General features: G+C 41.9%; 1 protein-coding gene across 1 annotated transcript; it reads right to left on the reverse strand.

Moving 5' to 3' along the window:
* Positions 1-619: 619 nt before the first annotated feature.
* Positions 620-19,047, reverse strand: LOC114025049 (H-2 class II histocompatibility antigen, E-S beta chain-like). The gene is made up of 9 exons (XM_027838368.1): positions 18,827-19,047; positions 8,938-9,166; positions 8,684-8,907; positions 8,147-8,150; positions 4,291-4,320; positions 2,019-2,295; positions 1,389-1,499; positions 765-858; positions 620-728 (listed from the first exon to the last, which is right to left on the reverse strand). The coding sequence occupies exons 1-9, from the start codon at positions 19,045-19,047 to the stop codon at positions 620-622; spliced, it is 1,299 nt and encodes a 432-aa protein (XP_027694169.1).
* Between the last annotated feature and the right edge of the window lie 2,016 nt (positions 19,048-21,063).

Raw genomic sequence — 21,063 nt, forward strand, 5'->3', positions numbered from 1 at the left:
AGCAAAAGGCATTAGTAAAATTTTTCTTTAAAGTGCAACGGAGGGGCACATGACGGGCAAACATAGGCTACAGCATATCACCAAGGAAAAACTGAGCAGAAGGGACAAATGCAATGTCATCAGAGAGATGTATGACCAGAATGAGGTGGGCCCATCTCATAGGGAAAGGTAAGGATTCCTGGGCAGACAGCCTTTGAAGGCCATTGGTATCCATATAATGCTAAGAAACAGAGGAAGGCCAGTAGTATGCTGGGTAACAGCCCTCTAAAAGATTTACGGAAGGACAGGCACAAGAAGCGCCCAGGATAAAAAGATGTGGATGGGTTGAAATCTGCACCTCTGAAGGCATTTCACATATTGACAGATTCTACAAATCCCAAATGCTAAAGTTTCTTCCCCGGCCCACAGCACTTTGTCTCCATGTCACCAAACATCAGTTGATTCTCACTCTTCTAATTTATTGGGATGAAGGCTCAAGGGAAAAAAAATGAATAAAACATGAATGCAAGAACAAAGGAGGTCAGAGGAGATCAGTGAAGCTCTGTTGGGGACATGCCAAAGAGTCCAGACAAAGTCAAAGGTACAGGGAAGGAGCTGTTTCAGGAAGGGCTCAATAGGGCTAAACTCCTGGAGATCTGGGTGCAATCAGCGGCCTCCAAATGTGAGAGCAAGGCTGAGGGGATGCAACAATTCCAGGGGACACAGCCTCAGGTATCAGCTCAGGAGCCCTGCAGAGGACACAGAACAGTCATATAAGAGCCTACATGGGGGTCTGAAGCCACAAGTAGAACCACTTCTTCCCACTAAAGACCCCCAAATCTCTTCTCAGCTTCAGGCCCCACTGGGCAGAGGCTGTAGCTATAAGAACCCTGATACCACCTGGGTAGAAGGATCTTACCTGTTGTCTGTGAACCCCAATTTCCTGGGAAAGGAAGGAAGAGAGACAGACATACAAATCCTTGTAAATCTTAGAGTCTTGGAAACAAAGGGCACCAAGGTTCTTAGGAATGTGTGATAGAGGGTTCCTAACACTGCTTACTTAGCCCAGTACCTGACACCACAGAGGAAGCACTTAACTGATGCTTTTTCCATCCTTCTACAACTGTGTGAATGGATAGGGGGAGGGAGATGGCAGAGGAGAGGGGCTGAAGGCTAGAACCTGAGACCCCTCCCAAGGTTGTCTCTCCTAGTGAATATGAGATTCCTAAGACACTTTGAGTCCTAGGATCTAGCCCTTCACCAACTTCTATGAGTGCCTGGGGAGGAACAGCTGAATCCATAGCCAGAGCACCGCTTCATCTCAGACCTGGGGCACAATCAAATATCCTCTCTCCTGGAGAAGATCATGGAAGGGAAGGGGCCTCAGTGCTTTCCCCAGACTATGTCACCTTTCTGACTCCTCTTGTGGACAATGAGGCCAACCCCAAAGAAGCTCAGTCCCAGTGTGAGGACCCCGACTCCACTCAGCATCTTACTCTGGGCAGATTCAGACTGTACTTCTGGGGAGAAGAGACACCAAGGATCAAAACTTTCCCTGCAGGAGCCAGCCCCATGTGGGGAGCAGATGGGTCTTAAGGGAGTCTGAGAAGGTGGATAAATCCTGTCTAAGAAAGGAAGAGATGGATGTACAAAGGGCCTTTCAGGACTCAGGAAGTGAAAGCTCCACAGAGGACAGTGACATCAATCTGTCTCAAAGCCTAGCTCCCCTATCCCATGAGAAAGGGGTCTATAGGCTGATCACAGAGTCCTAGAGGGAGGCCAGCTCCCAAGGCTGGGGTCAGTGAGGAGAATGACAATGTTCTAGGTGTCCATAGCTATTAGGTCAGCACCATCATTAGGGGGCTGTGCTGGGGAAAGGGGGGAGGGTGGTTAGCACCACATGGGGTTTGTATTAGCCCAGGGCAAAAGAGAAGAGTACACAGGACACACACTGAGGTGATCTCAGAGCTAACTCCATGACCTGAGCAATGTTAGAATAAACAATGTTAGAACTGGAGAGGGAGGGAGCTGTATCTCACTCCAGTCCCAGATGACAGGTCTCTGAAGGCTGGAGTGCTCCACTTGACAGGTGTAGACATCGCCATGCTTGGGGGTCATTTCCAGCATTACCAGGATCTGGTAGGTCCAGTCTCCATTGCTGATGAGGCCTGTGGACACAACAGCTGCTGTCTCCTCCTGCTCATTCAGGAACCATCTGACTTTAATGTCTCCAGGATAGAAACCATTGACGGAGCAGACAAGCAGGTTGTGGTGTCCCAGGGGAGCCATCTTTGATGGATACACAATCATCTCAGGCTCAACTGGAAGAAAGAAGAAAGATGTTGAGTGAAGGAGTCAGAGCAGGTCTTCCTAGTTCAGCCTCCATCTCTGTAACTTATTCTTAATGAGGCTCAGGTCTGCTCTCCTCCTCAGGACCAGAAATGGGCATCTTGATAGATGTTTAAGCTCCCCCTAAGACTAGAAATCTGAACTAGCAGGAAGTAGCCCTAGGAGTCCATGGTGCTGAATTATCACAGCCTCAGGTCATCAGGATTCAGTGATATGGGAAGAAATTAACAGGCAAGTTTTCTCATTATAAATGGATACTTTTTAATGGATTGTTTCCAAAAGCAAACCATAGGTGTAGATAATAAACTATTTTATTTTATTTTTTTATTAATTTATTTTGATTTACCAATAATCACTTCCATATGCTTTTGAGTTTAAAATTTTTCTCCTCCTTCCTCCCCACCACCCTCCACAAGACAGCACATAATCTGATATAGGCTATACATTTACATTCATATTAAACATATTTACACATTAGTGATGTTGTAAGTAGAAATTAAAACCAATAGGAGAAACCATCAGAAAGACGAAACAAAACTCAACAGAAGAGAAAAAAATTAGCAATTCAGCTACCATAGTTCTTTCTTTGGGTGTGGATAGCATTTTCCATCACAAGGACTCTGGAGATGTCTTAGATCCTTGTATTGCCGAGAAGGGCTAAGTCTATCAACCTTAGTCATCGTACAACATGGCTGTTATTGTGTACAACGTTCTCTTGGTTCTGCTCACTTCACTCAGCATCAGACCATACAAGTCTTTCCAGGTTTTTCTGAAGTCAGCCTGTTCATCATTTCTTATAGCACAATAGTATTCCATCACATTCATATACCACAACTAGCTCAGCCATTCCCCAATTGATGGACATCCTCTCAATTTCCAATTCTTTGCCACCACAAAAAGAGCTGGATGAATATTTTTGTACATGTAGGTTCTGTTCCCATTTGTGTGATCTCTTTGGGATATAGCCCTAGAAGTGTTATTGCTGGGTCAAAGGGTATGCACATTTTTATAGCCCTTTGGGCATAGCTCCAAATTGCTTTCCAAAATGGTTGGATCATTTCACAACTCCACCAACAATGCATTAGTGTTCCAATTTTCCCACATCTTCTCCAACATTTATCATTTTTCTGTTTTGTCATATTGGTCATTCTGATAGGTGTGATGTGGTACCTCAGAGTTGTTTTGATTTGCATTTCTCTAATCAATAGTGATTTAGAGCATTTTTTAATATGACTATAGATGGTTTTAATTTCTTCATCTGAGAACTGTCTGTTCATATCCTTTGACCATTTATCAGCTGGGGAATGGCTTGTATTCTTATAAATTTGACTTAATTCTCTATATGTTTTAGAAATGAGGCCCTTATCAGAGAGACTGTTGTAAAAATTCTTTCCCAATTTTCTACCCTCCTTCTAATCTTGGTTGCATTGGCTTTGTCTGTGCAAAAACTTTTCGATTTAATGTAATCAAAATTATCTATTTTGTTTTTTGTAATGTTCTTTATCTCCTGTTTGGTCATGAATTCTTCTGTTCTCCATAGATCTGACAGGTAAACTATTCCTTGCTCTCCCAGTTTGCTTATAGTATCAGCTTCTATATCTAAATCTTGGACCTATTTTGACTTTATTTTGGTATATGGTGTGAGATTTTGGTCTATGCCTAGTTTCTGCCATACTCTTTTCCAGTTTTCCCAGCAGTTTTTTTCAAAGAGTGGGTTCTTATACCAGAAGTTGGGGTCTTTGGGTTTATCAAATAATAGATTACTATTGTCATTGACTACTGTGTCTTGCATATTTAACCTATTCCATTGACCCACCACTCTATTTCTTAGCCAGTACCAAGCAGTGATAATAAACTATTTTAAGAAAGACTTCCATATTAAATATTAAGAGATGTTATTAATCCACTGAAAAAATTTAGAATCAGAGAACTTGTGGGGGAACATCTAGGCCCAGTAGAAACCTGAGCATCCTGATCCAGAGTCCAGGGGCCCTAGAAGAAGTAGAAATATGTCTTTGTCCCTGGAAAAAGACAATTTCAGTGATGAGGCATCAGTTGTAAGAGTTATCAGAGAAGGCTGGGAGGGGGAAGAGAGGGAGAAAATGTGGTTGAGACAGGAGCAAATAGAGCATGGGAAGCCTATACTGAGCTTAGTTTCAGGGATAAAAAAAGAATAGTTTTATCTAAGATTTTAAAAGATGAGGGTAGAGCCAAGATGGCAAGTAAAAGCAGTGACTTGCTTGGGCTCTCCCCCAAACTCCTCCAAATACCTGTAAAAAATGGCTCTAAACAAATTCTAAAGCAGCAGAACACACAAAAAGACAGAGTGAAACAAATTTCCAGCCCAAGATGACCTGGATGGTTGATATGAAAAGTCTACCATGATGGACTGGGAGAGGAACAAAGTTCAGCATGAGTGCACAGGCAAAATAGTCCTTAGCGAATCTGGAGCAAGCCTCAGGAGACTGAATGACAGGCAGCTGTGGTGGTTTCCAGACTTCTCAACCCACAAATGCCAAAGACTACTTATAAGGTCAGTAGGAAAAGTCTGTGATTGAGGTGAGAGAGAAACTAGGTCCCAGCCCCAATTCTGGCACAGCCTAGGGGTGATGGCAGCTTCCTGAGCTAGGCCTACAGACATAGGGAGATTCCAATAGCTAATCAGAGAGGGATTGCAGGGATCTCTTTACTGGTGCTGAGGCAGGATTCTCTTGCTTTTCCCAAGTTTGGATCTAGGTCACAGTTCTGAGTGGCAGTCCTGTGGTGAGGAGGAGTGCTGGCATGGTGGAGCTTGTAGTGGCAGTGGAGAGGAAATCCTCCTCACAGTTCCAAGGCAGAAAAGAATGCTTATGGTCACTCATAGACCAGAGCACAGGCCAGAAAAGGAATAAACACCTCACCCTTGATCATATCACCTTGGAAGAACTGAAAATTTATAGGTCCCTAGAAGCATCTCTGAAAACAATTGCACAAAATCCCTGAAGCTTGGGACAGTACATTCTCCACACTGGAAGCAGACCCCTACCTTAACAAAGCATTTATAACTCAAGTAATTGTTTGGGATCATGAGCAAACTGTGCACAAAAAAAAAAAAAGCCATACCATAGAATCTTACTTTGGTGACAAAGAAGATCAAAACATACAACCAAAAGAAGACAACAAACTCAAAGCTCCTACACCCAAAGCCTCCAGGAAAAATATGAATTGGTCCCAGGCCATTGAAGAGCTCAAAAAGGATTTTGAGATGCCATTAAGAGAAATAGAGGAAAAACTGGGAAGAGAAATGAGAGTGATGCAAGAAAATCATGAAAAACAAGTCAACAATTTGCTGAAGGAGACCCAAAAAAATACTGAAGAAAACAACACCTTAAAAAATAACCTAACACAAATGGTGAAAGAGGTCCAAAAAGCCAATGTGGAGAAGAATTCCTTCAAAAACAGAATTGGCCAGATGGAAAAAGAAGTTCAAAAGCTTACTGAAGAAAATACTTCCTTCAAAATTAGAATGGAGCAAATGGAAGTTAGTGACTTTATGAGAAATCAAGACATTGTAAAACAAAACCAAAAGAATGAAAAAATAGAAGACAATGTGAAATATCTCATTGGAAAAACAACTGATCTGGAAAATAGATACAGGAGAGAGAATATAAAAATTATTGGACTACTTGAAAGACATGATAAAAAAAAAAGCTTAGACATCATCTTTCAAGAAATTATCAAGGAAAACTGCTCTGATATTCTAGACCCAGAGGGCAAAACAGAAATGGAAAGAATCCACTGATCACCTCCTGAAAGACATCCCCAAAGGAAAATCCTAGGAATATTGTAACCAAATTCCAGAGTACCCAGGTCAAGGAGAAAATACTGCAAGTAGCCAGAAAGAAACAATTCAAGTACTGTAGAAACACAATCAGGATAGCACAAGATTTAGCAGTTTCTACATTAAGGGACCAGAGGGCTTGGAATATAATATTCTGGAGGGCAAAGGAGATAGGATTATAGCCAAGAATCACCTATCCAGCAAAACTGTGTATAATACTTGAGGGGAAAAATGGACATTCAGTGAAATAGAGGACTTTCAAGCATTCTTGATGAAAAGAACAGAGCTGAATAGAAAATTTGACTTTCAAATACAAGACTCAAGAGAAGCATGAAAAGGTTAACAGGAAAGAGAAATCATAAGGGACTTATTAAGGTTGAACTGTTTACATTCCTGCATGGAAAGATGATATTTGTAGCTCATGAGACCTTTGTCAGCATTAGGGTAGTTAGAAGGAAAAAATTATGTTTATAGATAGATAGATAGATAGATAGATAGATAGATAGATAGATAGATAGATAGATAGATGGCACAGGGTGAGTTGAAGATGAAGGGGTGATATCTGGAGAATAAAATTAAGGGGTGAGAGAAGATTATACTGGGAGAAGGAGAAAGGGAGAAGTAGAATGGGGTAAATTATCTCACATGAAACAGACAAGAAAAGGATTTTACTGTGGAGGGGGAAATGGGCAAGGTGAGAGGGAATGAATGAATCTTATTCTCATAGGATTTGGCTTAAGGAGGGAATAACATACACACTCAATTGGGTATGGAAATCTATCTTACCCTACAGGAAAATAGGGAGGAAGTGGGGGGAAGTGGATAAGGGAAGTGGATGATAGAAGGGAGGGGGTAATCAGAAGCAAACACTTCTGAGGAGGGATGGGGTCAAAAGAGAGAATAGAATAAATGGGGGGTGGAGTAGGATGAAGGGAAATATAGTTAATTTTTCACAACATGACTACTATGGAAGTGTTTTGTATGACTATACATGTATAACCTGTATAGAGTTGCTTGCCTTCTCAATGAGGGTAGGTGGGGAGGGAGGAAGGGAGAAAATTTGGAACCCAAAGTTTTAAAAACAAATGTTAAAAATTGTTTTCACATGCAACTGGGAAATAAGATATACAGGTATTGGGGTATAGAAATCTATCCTGCTCTATAGGAGAATAGAAGGGGAAGGGGATAAGAGAAGGGGGGGAGATAGAAGGGAGGACAGATTAGGGGAAAGGGTCTTCAGAATGCATGGCATCTTGGGGTGGGGGGAAGAATGAAATGGAGAGAAAATTTGGAACTCAAAATCTTGTGGAAGTGAATATTGAAAACTAAAAATAAATAAATTAATAAGAAAAACAAACCTAAAAAAAAAAAGAAAATAGAAAAATAAAAAAAAAGATTTTAAAAGGTTCATGACACCTGGGCACTCAGGACTTGGGGGATTTAATTTTATATTAACCATTTTTTGTTTTTCTGTTGTTTTTTAGTCATGCCCAACTCTTTGTTACCCCATTTGGGGCTTTCTTGGCAAAGATACTGGAGTAGTTGGCAATTTCCTTCTCCAGCTCCTTTTACAGATCCTTATCTGTAACTTGGGCAAACTTAGGGAACTCAGGCAAACAAGGTTAAGTGACTTGCCCAGGGTCAAACAGCTAGGACGTTTCTGAGGCCAGACTTGAACTCAGGAAAATGAGGAAGACAAGCCTGGCACTTTATCCACTGCACTATCTAGCTGTCTATTAACCATTTTAGTAGTGTATAAATGTGAGTTACTTATTGGTGAAGGGATTTTGGCTTGTTCCCAATTCAATTTATCCCAGTTAGAACTGGAGGAGGTAAAAAATTTGAATTTGACTGAGGAAAAAGGATTCAAAGAATCAAAATGCATGCTGGTACAGGAGGGCTTCTTCCACCTTCCTTCTCCAGCATATCTCTCCTTTCCCTCTGTCCCTACCCTCTTTCTCCACCATTCATTCTCCCTTTCTTTTCCTCTCTCTCCACTCCCCTTGTCCCTTTCATTCATCTCCAGTTTTTCTGCTCTTAATTCCTCCCTATCTTCTCTGCTGCCCTTCTTTTCCCTCTGTCAATTCCCTACCTCTTTTTCCTCTCTCCTAATCCGTTTCCCCCATGCTTCTTGCTTCCCCTTTATCCCCCCTTTGTTCCCAATCTCTCCCCACCTCTCATCTCTCTGCCTTCCCTGTTCCTCCCCTCTTGGTCCCTTCCCTTCCTCCTCTCTCTTAATCCATCATCTCCCCCTCTCTATTTCTTTTCCCCCTTGTCTCTCCCTTGTTCTGGCGGTTGCTGTTCCTGCAACTGCTCCTGTGACCCCTCGCCCCCTTTTCTTCTCTCCACCTGCTCCCCTCCTATCACAACCTCCCTCCCATAGCTTCCCTCCCTGCTCTGCTCCCTCCCCAGGACGCCTGCCTGTCTCCTGCTCTCTTTCTCTCTCTCTGGTTCACTGCTGGGCTCCCCTGGTCCCTCCTTTCCTTCCCCGGAGGCGCACACTCACTGCTCAGGCTCACTAAGAAGGACTGAAACGCCTTGTGGTTGTGCCTGCAGTAAGAGTTCACCTGGCCGCGTCTGTACTCCAGAATCTCCTTCTGGCTGTTCCAATACTCAGCCTCTGGCCACCCCAACTCCGTCATAGCTACAAACTCCCCCACGTCACTGTCGAAGCTCACAATCTCCTCCCGGTTGTGGTTGCATCTTAGCACATACCGCACGTGTTCAGTTCCATTCACAAAGTGACACTCTGCTTTTTTCTGCTAGGTGAAGTACTCTGAGGGGGACACCCGGAGGCGGGTCAGCCCTAAAGGACACCACCGCCCTCGAATCCATAACTGCAACTTGGGCGTGACCAGTGAGAACATAGCCCACGTCCAGTTGCCCTTCCTGCCCATGCTCACCACCCTCCCCCCAGCTTTTCTAGAGGGCAAGTGACTTTTCCAAGGGGATACCTCAAATCTGGAATGGAGGTAGGAACCCGGACCTTCAGGTTCCCAAACCAGTACTGTCTGTCTACTGAGTCATAGCAGAAAAAGGACTCAAGGAATCAAAATCACTGAGGCTCTTTTCTTTCTTTCATCTTTTTTTGAGTCACTATCAGTACCCATCCGTCACTCAGACCTATATCGAAAACTTCCCCACCCCCACAATTAGGATAGTGACGCAACAACCACCCCAAGTCCTCCTCACCCAAGTTTGACCCACTCTCTGTTCCTTATTCCTCCAGCCCCTCTGCAGATCCTCCGGGAGGTTGCAAACACTGAACACACTTCCTAACTTCAGAGGTTACGATCTACCCTTGGATCAGGGGACAATAATCAAATCAATATTACCCTCTTTACTGAAAAGGGCATGGCGATCTGATGGGCTATGTCAGGCTCTGCTCACAATTCCTGTTGACTACTGGACCCAGACCAAGTGAATGAAGAATATCTATTGCACAGATTTCAGCATCCACTTGGATAGACATTCTATTGAGTCTATCCATCAGTATGCCTAACTGGGATAGACTTACACATGGGTGATGAGATGGGCACAGAGTTGATCAGAAGAAAGAGAATGTTTTGGATTTCAGCCAGAAAAATCCCATAAGTCCTTTACTGACCCCAAGCTTTTCATGAATGCAAAGGTTCATTTTTATAATAGTAATATTCTCCTGCTATTGTGATATGGCAGTAAGATATGAATTACAACTGCCTCTGGAGAATTAAGCATGACTATCACACACAAGGCACTGTCCAGGCATATAGTGGGTATAAACAGATTGAAATATATAAACATTCCAAAGAGGGAAAAGGGGTCAAAGATATCAAGGAAATGTATTAGAGGAAGACAACAGGAGCTGTATATATGGCAAGAAAAAAAAAGGTGACAGATGACAAACAGTGGGATCCACAGGTACCTTCCCAATGTTAGGAGAGAGCAAGGAGGACAGTTATGAAATTGGGTAGACCCCATATGGAAATTTATGGGAGAATATGGACAAGAGTCACATAGAATGAACAGGCATGGATGAATGGAGATCTGTACCTTGGATAGAACTTTTGAATCAATGAGGTCATAGGTCCATTTGAGTATGGGTACTGAAATATAGACAAGTATTCAATACTTGGAATTGTCCTTCTCTTGGTTCTCTTGTCCCTCCCTAGATTATATCCTATTTCTCTAATTGCTTTTACAAACAAATACATATATATATATATACATATATAATACAATATATTCATCTGTATCCAAAGACCTTTCACTTAAAACTCAGTAATCAAGGTTTTTGAATGAATGAATAAAAAAAAATTTACCAATCACCAATTATATTCTTAGCATTGGGAATACAAATACAAAAGTAAAGACAATACCCACTCTGAAGAGCATATATTCTACTGGGGGGAAGACTATAGGGCAGTGGTGACCAGGGAGGCCCACTTTGGGCTGAAAATGGTGAGTGGGGCCACAAGGGAGTAGATGGACACAGCCCATCCAGGAACAATGGAAAAGTAGATTTTATCACAACTCTTGGATCCTGATTTTACTTTGGGGGTGGAATGGGAAGAACTGTGAGGAACATAGGTACATCTCTATGAAGAGGTTGGCAGGGGGGTTGTGGAGGAAGTTCTGCAGAGAAGGGAATGAAGTGAAGCATGACAAGACCTTTTCTGAAATAGTAGACCAAGTTCTTAGCAGCTAGGTGGTGCAGTGGATAGAGCACTGGGCTTACAGTCAGGAAAATCTGAGTTCAAATCTCCTTTCAGACACCTTTTAGCTGTGTGACCCTGGGCCAGTCACTTAACCCTTTTTTGCCTCAGTTTCCCTATCTGTAAAATAAGCTGGAGAAAGAAATTGCAAACCACTCCAGTATCTTTGCTGAAAAAACCCCAAATTGGGTCATATTCATCCACTAGTTTGAATAGATGAATCTGTTTGGAGACTCCAGAGAACAGTGGGACGGGCTGATATTTTGGAGTAGTAGGGACAGTGACAGGTGGGCTTTAATGATCATCTCTCTCACCTCCAATTCAATAAACTACTATCCTGAGGGAATAGTGGGACATTTCAGTCTGGGAGAGAGGTCTGAACAGAATCCGAACTGGGACCTCAAAGCTACCTTTTTGCTGGCAAAGTTACTTTAAAAAGAAGAAGACTATGACCTATTTCCAGAGGCTGAGGAGTGAGAGTGGGCCTTTGGTCAGCATACTATATAAAAGATGGAAACCAAGGCAGATAACTGTAGATTCAAAAAAAGGGCACAGACCTAAAAGAGAAATGTCATTCAAAGTTTAGAATGCACAGACCTGGCAATGAAAGCTAAGAAAATCCAACTGGATGGAAATGATTTCTTTATAGAAGGCATTACGTTAGATATTGAAGATAGAAGGCAAAAAAAGGGGCAGAAACTAATGTTATGCCAAAGTAGCTGGCATTCTACTGGGCAAATATGCCATGTACACTTATAAGTAAATCCAAAAATATTTATATCAGAATAGCCAAGGGAGATTATTCCAATTTTCCTTGGCACCAACAAGTCAAGTCCCCAGAACATGGTTATTAAGTCACCTCAGGGACTAAGAATTTGACTTGAGAGTTGGAAGAGTGTCTTTTCTAGTGCTATATTGATCATTAGACCTACCCTCATGCTCCCATGCTACTCTCATCCATGATTATCAGTTGATATCAATTAGTTAACCAGACTTAATTCGCTTTAGAAAATGGTAATTGCAAAGGTAGTATATTAAGAACAGTTGGGACAATCATCTTCACAAATGTCTGTAATACTTTCTCCCTTTAGTACATTCACAGTCCAGGGGAAAGAGAACTCATAGCTCCTGAAAGTCCTTATGCTAGAGCCCTCAAGATGTTCCCCTTAAACATGATGAAATTGCTTATTTATTTTTATTCTGGGCTCTCTATAGAGCTCTGAATCTGCATCCAATCTATCCTTGGTTCATGAAGCAGACACTGGCATCAGCTGTTCCAGTAACATTCCTAGGATGCCCATGGGATGATGAAAAGTTAAAAATCTTTGAGACCTTTCAAAACTCACCAGATCCTTCATGTGGCCAAAAGTGGGAGTGAGGAGTTGGTTAGGAAGGAGACTAAGCTAAGGTTGAAGCAATCTCCACCCTACGTCCAAGCTATTCCTTCACTGAGAAACTTCTTCTCTGTTTAGCAAGTCAATTTCAGATTTGACCAAGCTCTGGGGTTTTGTTCAGCCTCAGAGAGCTAGAGCAACTTCTTCAATCAATCTGACAGCCTTACAGTAGGGTTGATGCAGGCATTGCCAGATCTGGCTCAGTGTTTGGGAGTCTCCAAAAGAAAGTGTGGGAAAGAAGATGTACTGCTACCTAGCAGCACCTACTAAACTGAAGATCTACAGAGTCATTGTGCTGACTTCATTGGTGTATGCCTATGAAAAGTGGACATGCCAGGAAACTGAAGTGCTTCTATATGAATTGTCTTAGGGAGAATTTGAAGGTCACCTGGCAAGATGAGGTATTGTACCCCGAGGTCCTTTCTTGAGGGGAACTGCCAAGCATTCAAACTCTACTACAGACAGAACAACTCACCTAAGGCAGGTACTCAAATGGTGGTCAGAAGAAAAGATACAAGGACAGTCTCAAGGTCTCTCTGAAGAACTTTGGAATCAATTGCATGAGATGGGAGACAATGGCAAAGGACAGCCCAGCAGGTATGCCTGCATCAAAGAAGGCACTGGTGCTCAATAGTGAAGCAGAATTGCAGTAACCCAATGTTCATATGGCCTATTTGTAGCCAAATGGTGGTAGAGCCTTCTAAGCCCATATTGATCTGATCAGTCATAGTCAGACACATTGTACCTTAACTACAATGTATTGATGTCATTTTGGTCATCTTTGAGCATGAAAGACAACAACCAACCAGCACTTAGGAAAGTGTTAAGGTTTTGTTCAAATCCAGTGAAGAAGGGAAATGTATTCTCAACCCATAAATATGTCACTCTCTTTTATGGAGCATGGTAGAATTGACTCAATGCATTCCCCCTTAAGAGCCATTTGAAGAGGGATTGACACTGATACTTCAAGGTAAGGATGGGAGGCAGAGGAGAAGCAGAATGGAGAAAAGCCTAGTGAAGGATGTGACTCTGAGCTGAACTTTGAAGGAAGCTACAGATTCTGAGATGCAGAGACAGAGTAAAAAGTACATGCCAGACATAGAATACCACATTCTCAAAAGATCAAATGTATGTGTGGTAACTTTTGTGATATCAAATATGGGCAACAGCTAGCAGCAGGTCAATTTGACTGAAACAGGATATTCCTGAAAGTGTGTCATAGGTCATAAGATTGAAAAGGGAGGTGGGAATTATAGGATCCCAGATTTAGAACTGGAAAGGACCTTAGAGGCCATGGAATCAAACCTCTCTCATTTGGCAGAAGAGGAAACTGAGGCAAAAAGAAGTTAAGTAACTTGCCCAAGGGCATATAGCTAGCAAGTATCTGAGCTGGATTTGAACTCACATGTCCTTGGCTTCAGGTCTAGTGCCCTGTCCAATATGCAATGCTGCCTCTCATGGAGGGCTTTAAAGATGAGGTTGAACATTTTGCATTTGTCCTTGAAAATGTCAAAATTCTGCTTTGTGAAGATTGTTTTGGCAGCTGCATGGAGAAGGGATCAGAATGGAGAGACTGGGAGCAGGGAGACCAGGTAGTTCATGATTTCACTTGTCAGAGGTCATAAGGGCCTGAAATAAGGTAGGGGTTGTGAGAATGGAGAAAGGGACAGATGTGAGACATGTTGAGGAGGTGGAATTGAAGGGATAGAGTCAATCCTTGGAGCAGATGGAATAGAGATAACAGATGAAGGCAGAAGTAATCCATCCTTATTGTGCTTCTGTTTTCTCTACCAAGGAGAATGAATGATCTTTGGTTTTGAAAGGATAGAGCAAAAAATGATCAACTGGGAGTTGAAACATCAGATAAGTGAGATGGTAAGAAATAATATAATCTGGTCCTGAGATCACTGTGGCTCAGAGATTGTGAGTTTGAGGGGACCTAGAGCTCACCTAGTTCAATCTCCTCATTTTATTTTATTTTTGATGTGTTTTATTTGATGTTTCCTTCTTTTCCATTGCTGTCATTTCCCAGTAATCCTCCTCCCCTTCCACACTCCACAACAAATCTACTTTATAACCTAAATATAACCTGGATTGTATTACCACTGCCACAGAGATATCATGAAAATTTGCTAGGCTGGGATATGTGTACGAGGCAGATACTCTGAGTTACTTAAGGCTTCAAAGATATTGGCCTTGACATGAACTTCCACCCAAAGACCACATAGTATAAACCAAGAAGGACTGCATGCTGCTCTGGTCTTCCTTCTTCCCCTTCTGAGCACATCAGGGAGGGGCATTGACCCCGTTATCTCAAGCAGGGGAAATCTAGAGGAAATGAAATTTCTTTGAGGATGGTAAATGAATCAAGAAATAGAAGAAAAAGAGAAGAGCTTCTAGTTTGGGGAAAAGGCTAGAAAGAGCTGTTGCTGTAGAACGCCAATCAGTCAAACCAGTAGACCCATTTGGTGAGTTGGATGAAGTCCAGACTATACCTGCTTTCATTCCTTTCCCCAGAGTACAACACTTGTTCCACTGCATATTTATGTGAGTGAACATTTTGGCTTTTTTCTACTTTTAAATCAAAATCCAGAAAGAAACTTGATGTAGAATCAGATATGAGATTGTATTTATTTTGTATTGAATCAAATATTGCAAATCTTTTTCCAAATGAAAAATGTTTAAATTAAATTTATATGTGACTACTATGTTATGAAAAAATCTTATAACTTATTTAATTAAAATATTATTTATATTCAACAAAATTTGTAAAATAAAGAAATTTAAGATGAAGTCTTGCAGAAAACAGTAAGCATAAGAGGTCTTACTGAATTATTCTTCTACTTCTTATAGAACATCCCAAATAAAATATGCACAATCATTTTGCAGTTAGTGTTTTATAATTTTACATATCATGCTTTTAAAATTATATGGCTTTAACAAAATTTTATATTTCATATATAATTTTAAATTTGGAGCTTTGGGGGCAAGAGTTAACATTATAGGTATTATAAGCACTTATTAAATCTAAAAAAATTTTATGACTATTACATAAAATAAGCCTAGGCACTCAAAACATGTTTTTCTATGAAAGGAATTTGTGGATCAAAAAACACTGAAAATTGCTGCTATAGACTCAACCCCATAACCTACCCTATGCCTTAATTGATATATCTTTGAATACTACATTTCAGAATGGGAAAGGGCATAAAAGGGTAGTGGGGAGATAGAGTTGAGAGGGAAATATTTGATGTACTCTGATCAAATCAATGGCAATCAACAAAGTCAAGAGTTCTGTCATCTCTCAGGAAGAAGAAAAGCTATAGGAGAATAAGTTAGGAGGCAACAAGAGAGATTGAAAGAGGAGGAAATGGAGGGAGAAGTCATAACTCTATGAAGAAGTTGTAGGAATTCTAGTGAAGAGCACTGCATAGGGGGAAAGATATATTTCATAACAAGTGATTTGTCCAATCTTTGTGTTGGTTCATGGGGACATCATGAAACATGGGGAAACTATTTCCCCTGAGAGAGTAGTCTAAACCCTTCCTCAGCAGAATGGACATCAGAGTTGTTGGGGGCTCCTGGAATCCAGAAGGGTGAGAAGGCGAGATTCAAAGAGGATATCACATGGCAAATGAAAAAGAAAATGATCACAAGGAGGATGGGGAGTAAAATTGGACTGAGTGATGTGGGACATGGATAAATTTCTGCCTTGTGACAATGCTTCTGTGTTCATCACCTCCCTCATGAATTCATACTTTAAGACCTAGACACAATAGAAAAGAGAGATGAGGAGGCAAAACCTACATTGGAAATAACATCAAAAATTGATTTGAAGAGGAAACTGAAACTTGGTGTTTCTGAAGCTTTAATTTCATGAAGAACACAAAATGAAGGAATAAATATATATACAGACCAAGAATCAAGGGATAAGAGCTAAAAATATACAGTAAGGGAAGAAAATTAAAGTATAGAAAAAAGAAGAAATTCTTTTTACAAAGGGGAATATATTTTTTTTGATAAATTTGGAGGGTTAGAAAGGAAGATTTTGAATTAAGTGATTAAATGGGAGGAGAAAAGGAAGGGAAGAAATAGGTAACTAAATATAAGAAAGGAAGAAAATCAATTTAAAAAGTGAAGTACAACTTTGAAACTGGGTAAAGTATTAACAAACAGAAGGGAGTGTTTATCAATAGCAGGAAGGAGTCTTAGAAAACATTGTTGCCTTAAAGTACTTAGAGGAAAAAATTACTGTATGAACAAAGTGTGAATTTAGAAGAAGGAGAAAAAATTTCTAATTCAGAAATAAAAACACTAAGGACAAAAATGAAAAGAGCTTTTGGTTGGGGTATGAGAGAGAGATGGCAATGAATCTTGGGGAAGTGGATCAAAGGAAGGAGAGCAAACAGGAAGAGGATTTGGGCCTGAATATTAACCTACTTTGCAATTTGACTGACCATCAGCCCTGCTCCCAATCAATCAATCAATCAGTCAATAGTTATTCATTGAACAATTACAATGTAGCAGAGACTGGGATAGTTGCTGTAGACACAAAGAAAAAGCAAAAGGAATTCCAGGCTTTAGTCCAATCCAAGTAGGGAAGAATACTTCCCTTATACTCCCAGCTGGGGCTCTCTGAGGAGTTGATCTTTAGCATTTACCTGAAGTGTCTGCAACAGAGACTGACATATTTAGTACCTGTAGTTTTACAATCAGAAAATATAAACCTAACTCTCATCATTTTAAATATGACTATATTGAACAATACAATAAAACTGTAGAGAATGAAAGATTGGATAAGAAAACAAAGCTTCGGGAGCTGACTGGAGGTGAATGAGGGACAGAAGGACTGACTGCCAGGTTGAAGACCAGAGCTGAAAGCTGGCACCAGTAGTCTGAGATGCAATAGGCACTGGAGGTCAGGAGCCAGGTCAGCCATGGCATAGACCTGGTTCAGTTTCCCAGGGGCCCATGGTGAGCAGCCCTGGCCTTCGCCTGTGCTTGGCACTGAGCCTACAACTATTGAACCCCCAGCCCACCTTAGCCCATAATACTGGCTATGCTGGGCATGAAAGCAATACTAATGATGGGGTATGGGCCCAAGCTGAGACCTTTGCCCTTTGCTCCAAAAAGAATTTGGGTCCCATTTGTCTATGAGCCCCAGAAAACCCTTAAACTTTCCTTGACCTCACTCACCTACTTTCAGAAGGTTGCCTGAGGCTATACTCCAATCAACTGGCCTTTCTTTATCTCTTATTCTTATTCTGATAAGCCTCTCTCTTATTCTGACTGGCTCTCCCTTCTTCAGGGCCTTATCTCCCTTTGATCCCCTAATGAAGAAGCCTAGTCTTTGATATTCTAATGAAGAAGCCTAGTCTTTGATCCTAGTATCACCTAGGATCCCACCTAGGATCTTATCTAGACCTCACTCAACCTCTTCCTTCTAGTTCTTTGTTACCCTAATAAAGCCTAGTGGTCCATTGTCTGTTCCCTGAGGATGACCCCATTCAGCCTCCCAGGCACTCCCATCAAGGTTTTCCCTAAACTCCTCCCCCAGTCACCCCAGCTTCAGGATCCTCCTCCCAGCCCCTCCTCTAGTCGCTCAAAATTACTTGACTGTATACAAGATCCATCCTGGCCCCCTTTTAAATGCTGAGATTTCCTCATGCCTGCTTGTTCTCACAGACATCACTAATGTTCAGATTCCTTAAGGGTCTGGCCTATATGGTTTATTTCTAATAAAACTTTGTCTTTGGCTGAAAGAACACTTGGGCCAAATTCATTTGAGCAGCACCTGCATGTCATGATCTCAGGGTCCCAGCACCTCTAGAATCAGCATCTCATCACTACTACCCCTTTCACAGCACCACCAGCCAGCAGAGCCTTGTTCCAGGATGCAGTTGATGGGGTGCTTGGGTGCTTGTGCTTGTACTTGGACCCTAATTTCTCCTTAGTCTCAGAAACCCTGTCTCTGACAACCACTCCCCAGCTCAAGGACACTGTGCCTAGCAGTTATTCATGCATGGGCCCCAGCAAGACCCTTATCTCTCTCCCTGGTGCAGCTACACACACAAAGCTGGGTGAGACAGTGCTGGGCTGTTCAGACCCCAGCCCTCAGATCATGTCTCTGGAAGCCTCCCAATTTCTTAGTAAGTTCCTGTCTTGTGAGAAAGCTTTCCCTTGTTGCAGAGCATTCTCTCATCAAGACAGAGGGAGAGGGGTGCCTTGCCCAGCCCAAGGAGTTTTGTCCTTGGCCAGCCCAAGGACTCTTCCTCCTGCCAGACTCCAAAGATCCATACCTCTGTCATCTCACTCCCTGTCCGGTATACTCCCTGTATTTTCTCATCCATAGCTCCCAAAGACACCTGCACCTTTGGATTACCTCATCAGTGTCCCTGGCATTCATTTCCCATGCCCTTTTCCATATAAACCCTAGCTCTATCCTAGATCTCTTGCAGGTTCCTTAAGAATTCTTGCCCACTGAAAAGAGTAACAATAAATCTTTACTACCTTGACTTAAAGAATGCTTGAGTCTGTGAATTCATTCCAGACGACCCTGTCCTGTACACCAGTCTTTGAGGGGTCTCAACCTCTCAGACCACAACACAGTCACTGCCATCATCACTGTATTCTCAGTCTTGGATATCCTTCTCCTGGTAGTAGTACTGATCTGCTGGGCCAGAAGCTTCATGAGAAACACCAGACAGAAGACACCTACTGGCCTAGCAGTGAAAAGCAGGTAGATGCCTCGGATCCACCGCTCCCCAACCTGAAGCTTCCCCTTGAGGAGCAGCTCATCTGAGCACTGCATCCCCCTCTTCCTGCATGTAATCCTATACCCCATTTCTGGTTTTGGACCTGCCTGACATTGGGCACTCAACCACTTTGACAACCCCCTTCAGGGAGCATCTGGAGTAACACGGAGAGCCTCAGATGCTGGGGGCTGGCAGGGAGTGGGCAGAGGGTGCTGTCTCAGCTGTTGGCCATGGACTTCTAACTTTGGTCTGTGACCATTGGCCTGGGACTGGCAGCTGCTACTTCTGCTTTTCCTGACTCGAACTATGGTGATTACCTGGCCCTCTTCCCTGATGGCCTGCTCCTGCATTTCCATCCTAGTCTCCTTGCCTTTCAGTTGTGCCATATGGCTGAGGCAACCCCAGGTCCCTGGGACTCAAAGAACAAGGTGTGGGGCTGGGTGTCCTGTTGGGGTTAGGGTGGGTGCAAAAGGTTTGGGTCCCCTTCTCCTTTGTGAGGAGGGGCAGAGACTGCAACCCTTTCCCTTTCCCTTTCCCAGGCTATTTGATTAACATTCCACCCTCCCAGTGGCCACTTAACTCTCTCAGGACTAATCTTTCTCTCCAGGTGAATAATAATAGGTATTTGAACTGAAAAGGAGATGCTTGGAAATGTCTTCTGGAAAGCCTCCTCAACCTCCTTTTTCTGAAACTTCTCCCTGGTCCCTTTTTTCCTCTCCCTTTCTATTGCTACTGCATCTAATTCCCTAGAACTGTCCCTGGGAGGGGCTGCTTGATTTGTATTCTTTATAAAGATGGTCATAAGGTCAAATCCAGTGAAAAAAGAAAATAAAATAAAAAAAGAAAACAAAGCCTCCCAACCTGTTGTTTATAAGCAAGAAACACTACTAAAGAGCAAGGGAATATATAGAATAAAAATAAAAACTAGCATTTCTATAACTATAACAAATGATAATGATAAAAATGGACCTTCTTGCTTTATCTCTGACATAATTGAAATGTCCTCTAGTGCTGTTTCTCTATTAAAGATAATGGTAGCTCTTTGGTTTTAGATAGATACTACTTGCCTTACTGAAGAAAGGTTCATTTATTCCTCTACTGTTCAAATTTTAAAAAAACAAAAAAAAGGAAAACACAAAACATAACTTGGTGTTTTCTCACAGATTTTTTTTTTTTTCTTCACAACCTCAAAGTAAATGCAGAGGGTCTAAAAGTCTAGACCTTCCACATCAAAATTCAATCTAAGTCTTTTGGTCCTACCATTTTCACTGCCATGCTTAAACTGCTAAGCTCATTTTAACCTTGGTGTTACTGCGGAATAAACTTTACTTGCTTTTCCCATACAGGTGAGATTGGAAGGATTTTAATAAAGTTGTGGGATTGGTACCCAGCTTTAGACATTACAGAAAACATTATGGAATGAGAGTGGTGGGGAAGGAGATTTACTCATCTGTCCGTAAGAGACAGTTCAGAAGTTGATATTGTGATGGAGAGACCAAGAGGGCTGACCTAGGATGCAGTTCTTATGTCTTCATAATTGTGTGAGGGACAAGGTATCATGCTCCCACAATTTAGGATAACCTTTGACATCTTACAACATCAGCCAAGATGTTAGTAATAAGAAGTTACATTGTTTTAACAAGCTTGCAAAACCTTATAAAAACAGGGAAACAGGGGAAAGGGCAAGTCAATGAGAAAGGCCCTAATCTTTTCATAGACCCCAAAGTTCTAGAGAGCAGAACTGGTTTTAACCAGCCCTAAGTAGGACAAAGGGCACAGGTTTTTGGAACTGTACATGCTTAATTAACTGATATAATATTAACTGACACACCCCACATTGAATTAGAGCTTCATTAACTGATCATGCAAGGGGCAAGGGGAAACATGGGATGGGTGGACCAGGAAGATTGTAACCCAAAAAGGAATGGACCAATCTGGGCCTGGAAAAGAGGAGTTGCAGCATTCTAATAGTATAAAACTGTCTCTTGCTTCTGTATTCATTGTACTCTCTTCTGAGAGGTGTGCCCGGTTTTTCCAAGAACCGTAATAAATGATTCTTTACTAACTCTGAG

This window comes from Vombatus ursinus, unplaced genomic scaffold, assembly GCF_900497805.2.
Source record: "Vombatus ursinus unplaced genomic scaffold, bare-nosed wombat genome assembly UNPS02014826.1, whole genome shotgun sequence".
In the NCBI taxonomy this organism is placed as follows: domain Eukaryota; kingdom Metazoa; phylum Chordata; class Mammalia; order Diprotodontia; family Vombatidae; genus Vombatus; species Vombatus ursinus.

Bases quoted from the DNA above. Each gene is read 5' to 3' on its own strand.
- LOC114025049 (XM_027838368.1), bottom strand. From the start codon at position 19,047: ATGCAGTGCTCAGATGAGCTGCTCCTCAAGGGGAAGCTTCAGGTTGGG. The intron at 8,908-8,937 runs GTGTCCCCCTCA...TTCACCTAGCAG, and splicing joins TAGGGCTGACCCGCCTCCGG to AAAAAAGCAGAGTGTCACTT. The intron at 859-1,388 runs GTGACATAGTCT...GGGTTCTTATAG, and splicing joins CCACAAGAGGAGTCAGAAAG to CTACAGCCTCTGCCCAGTGG.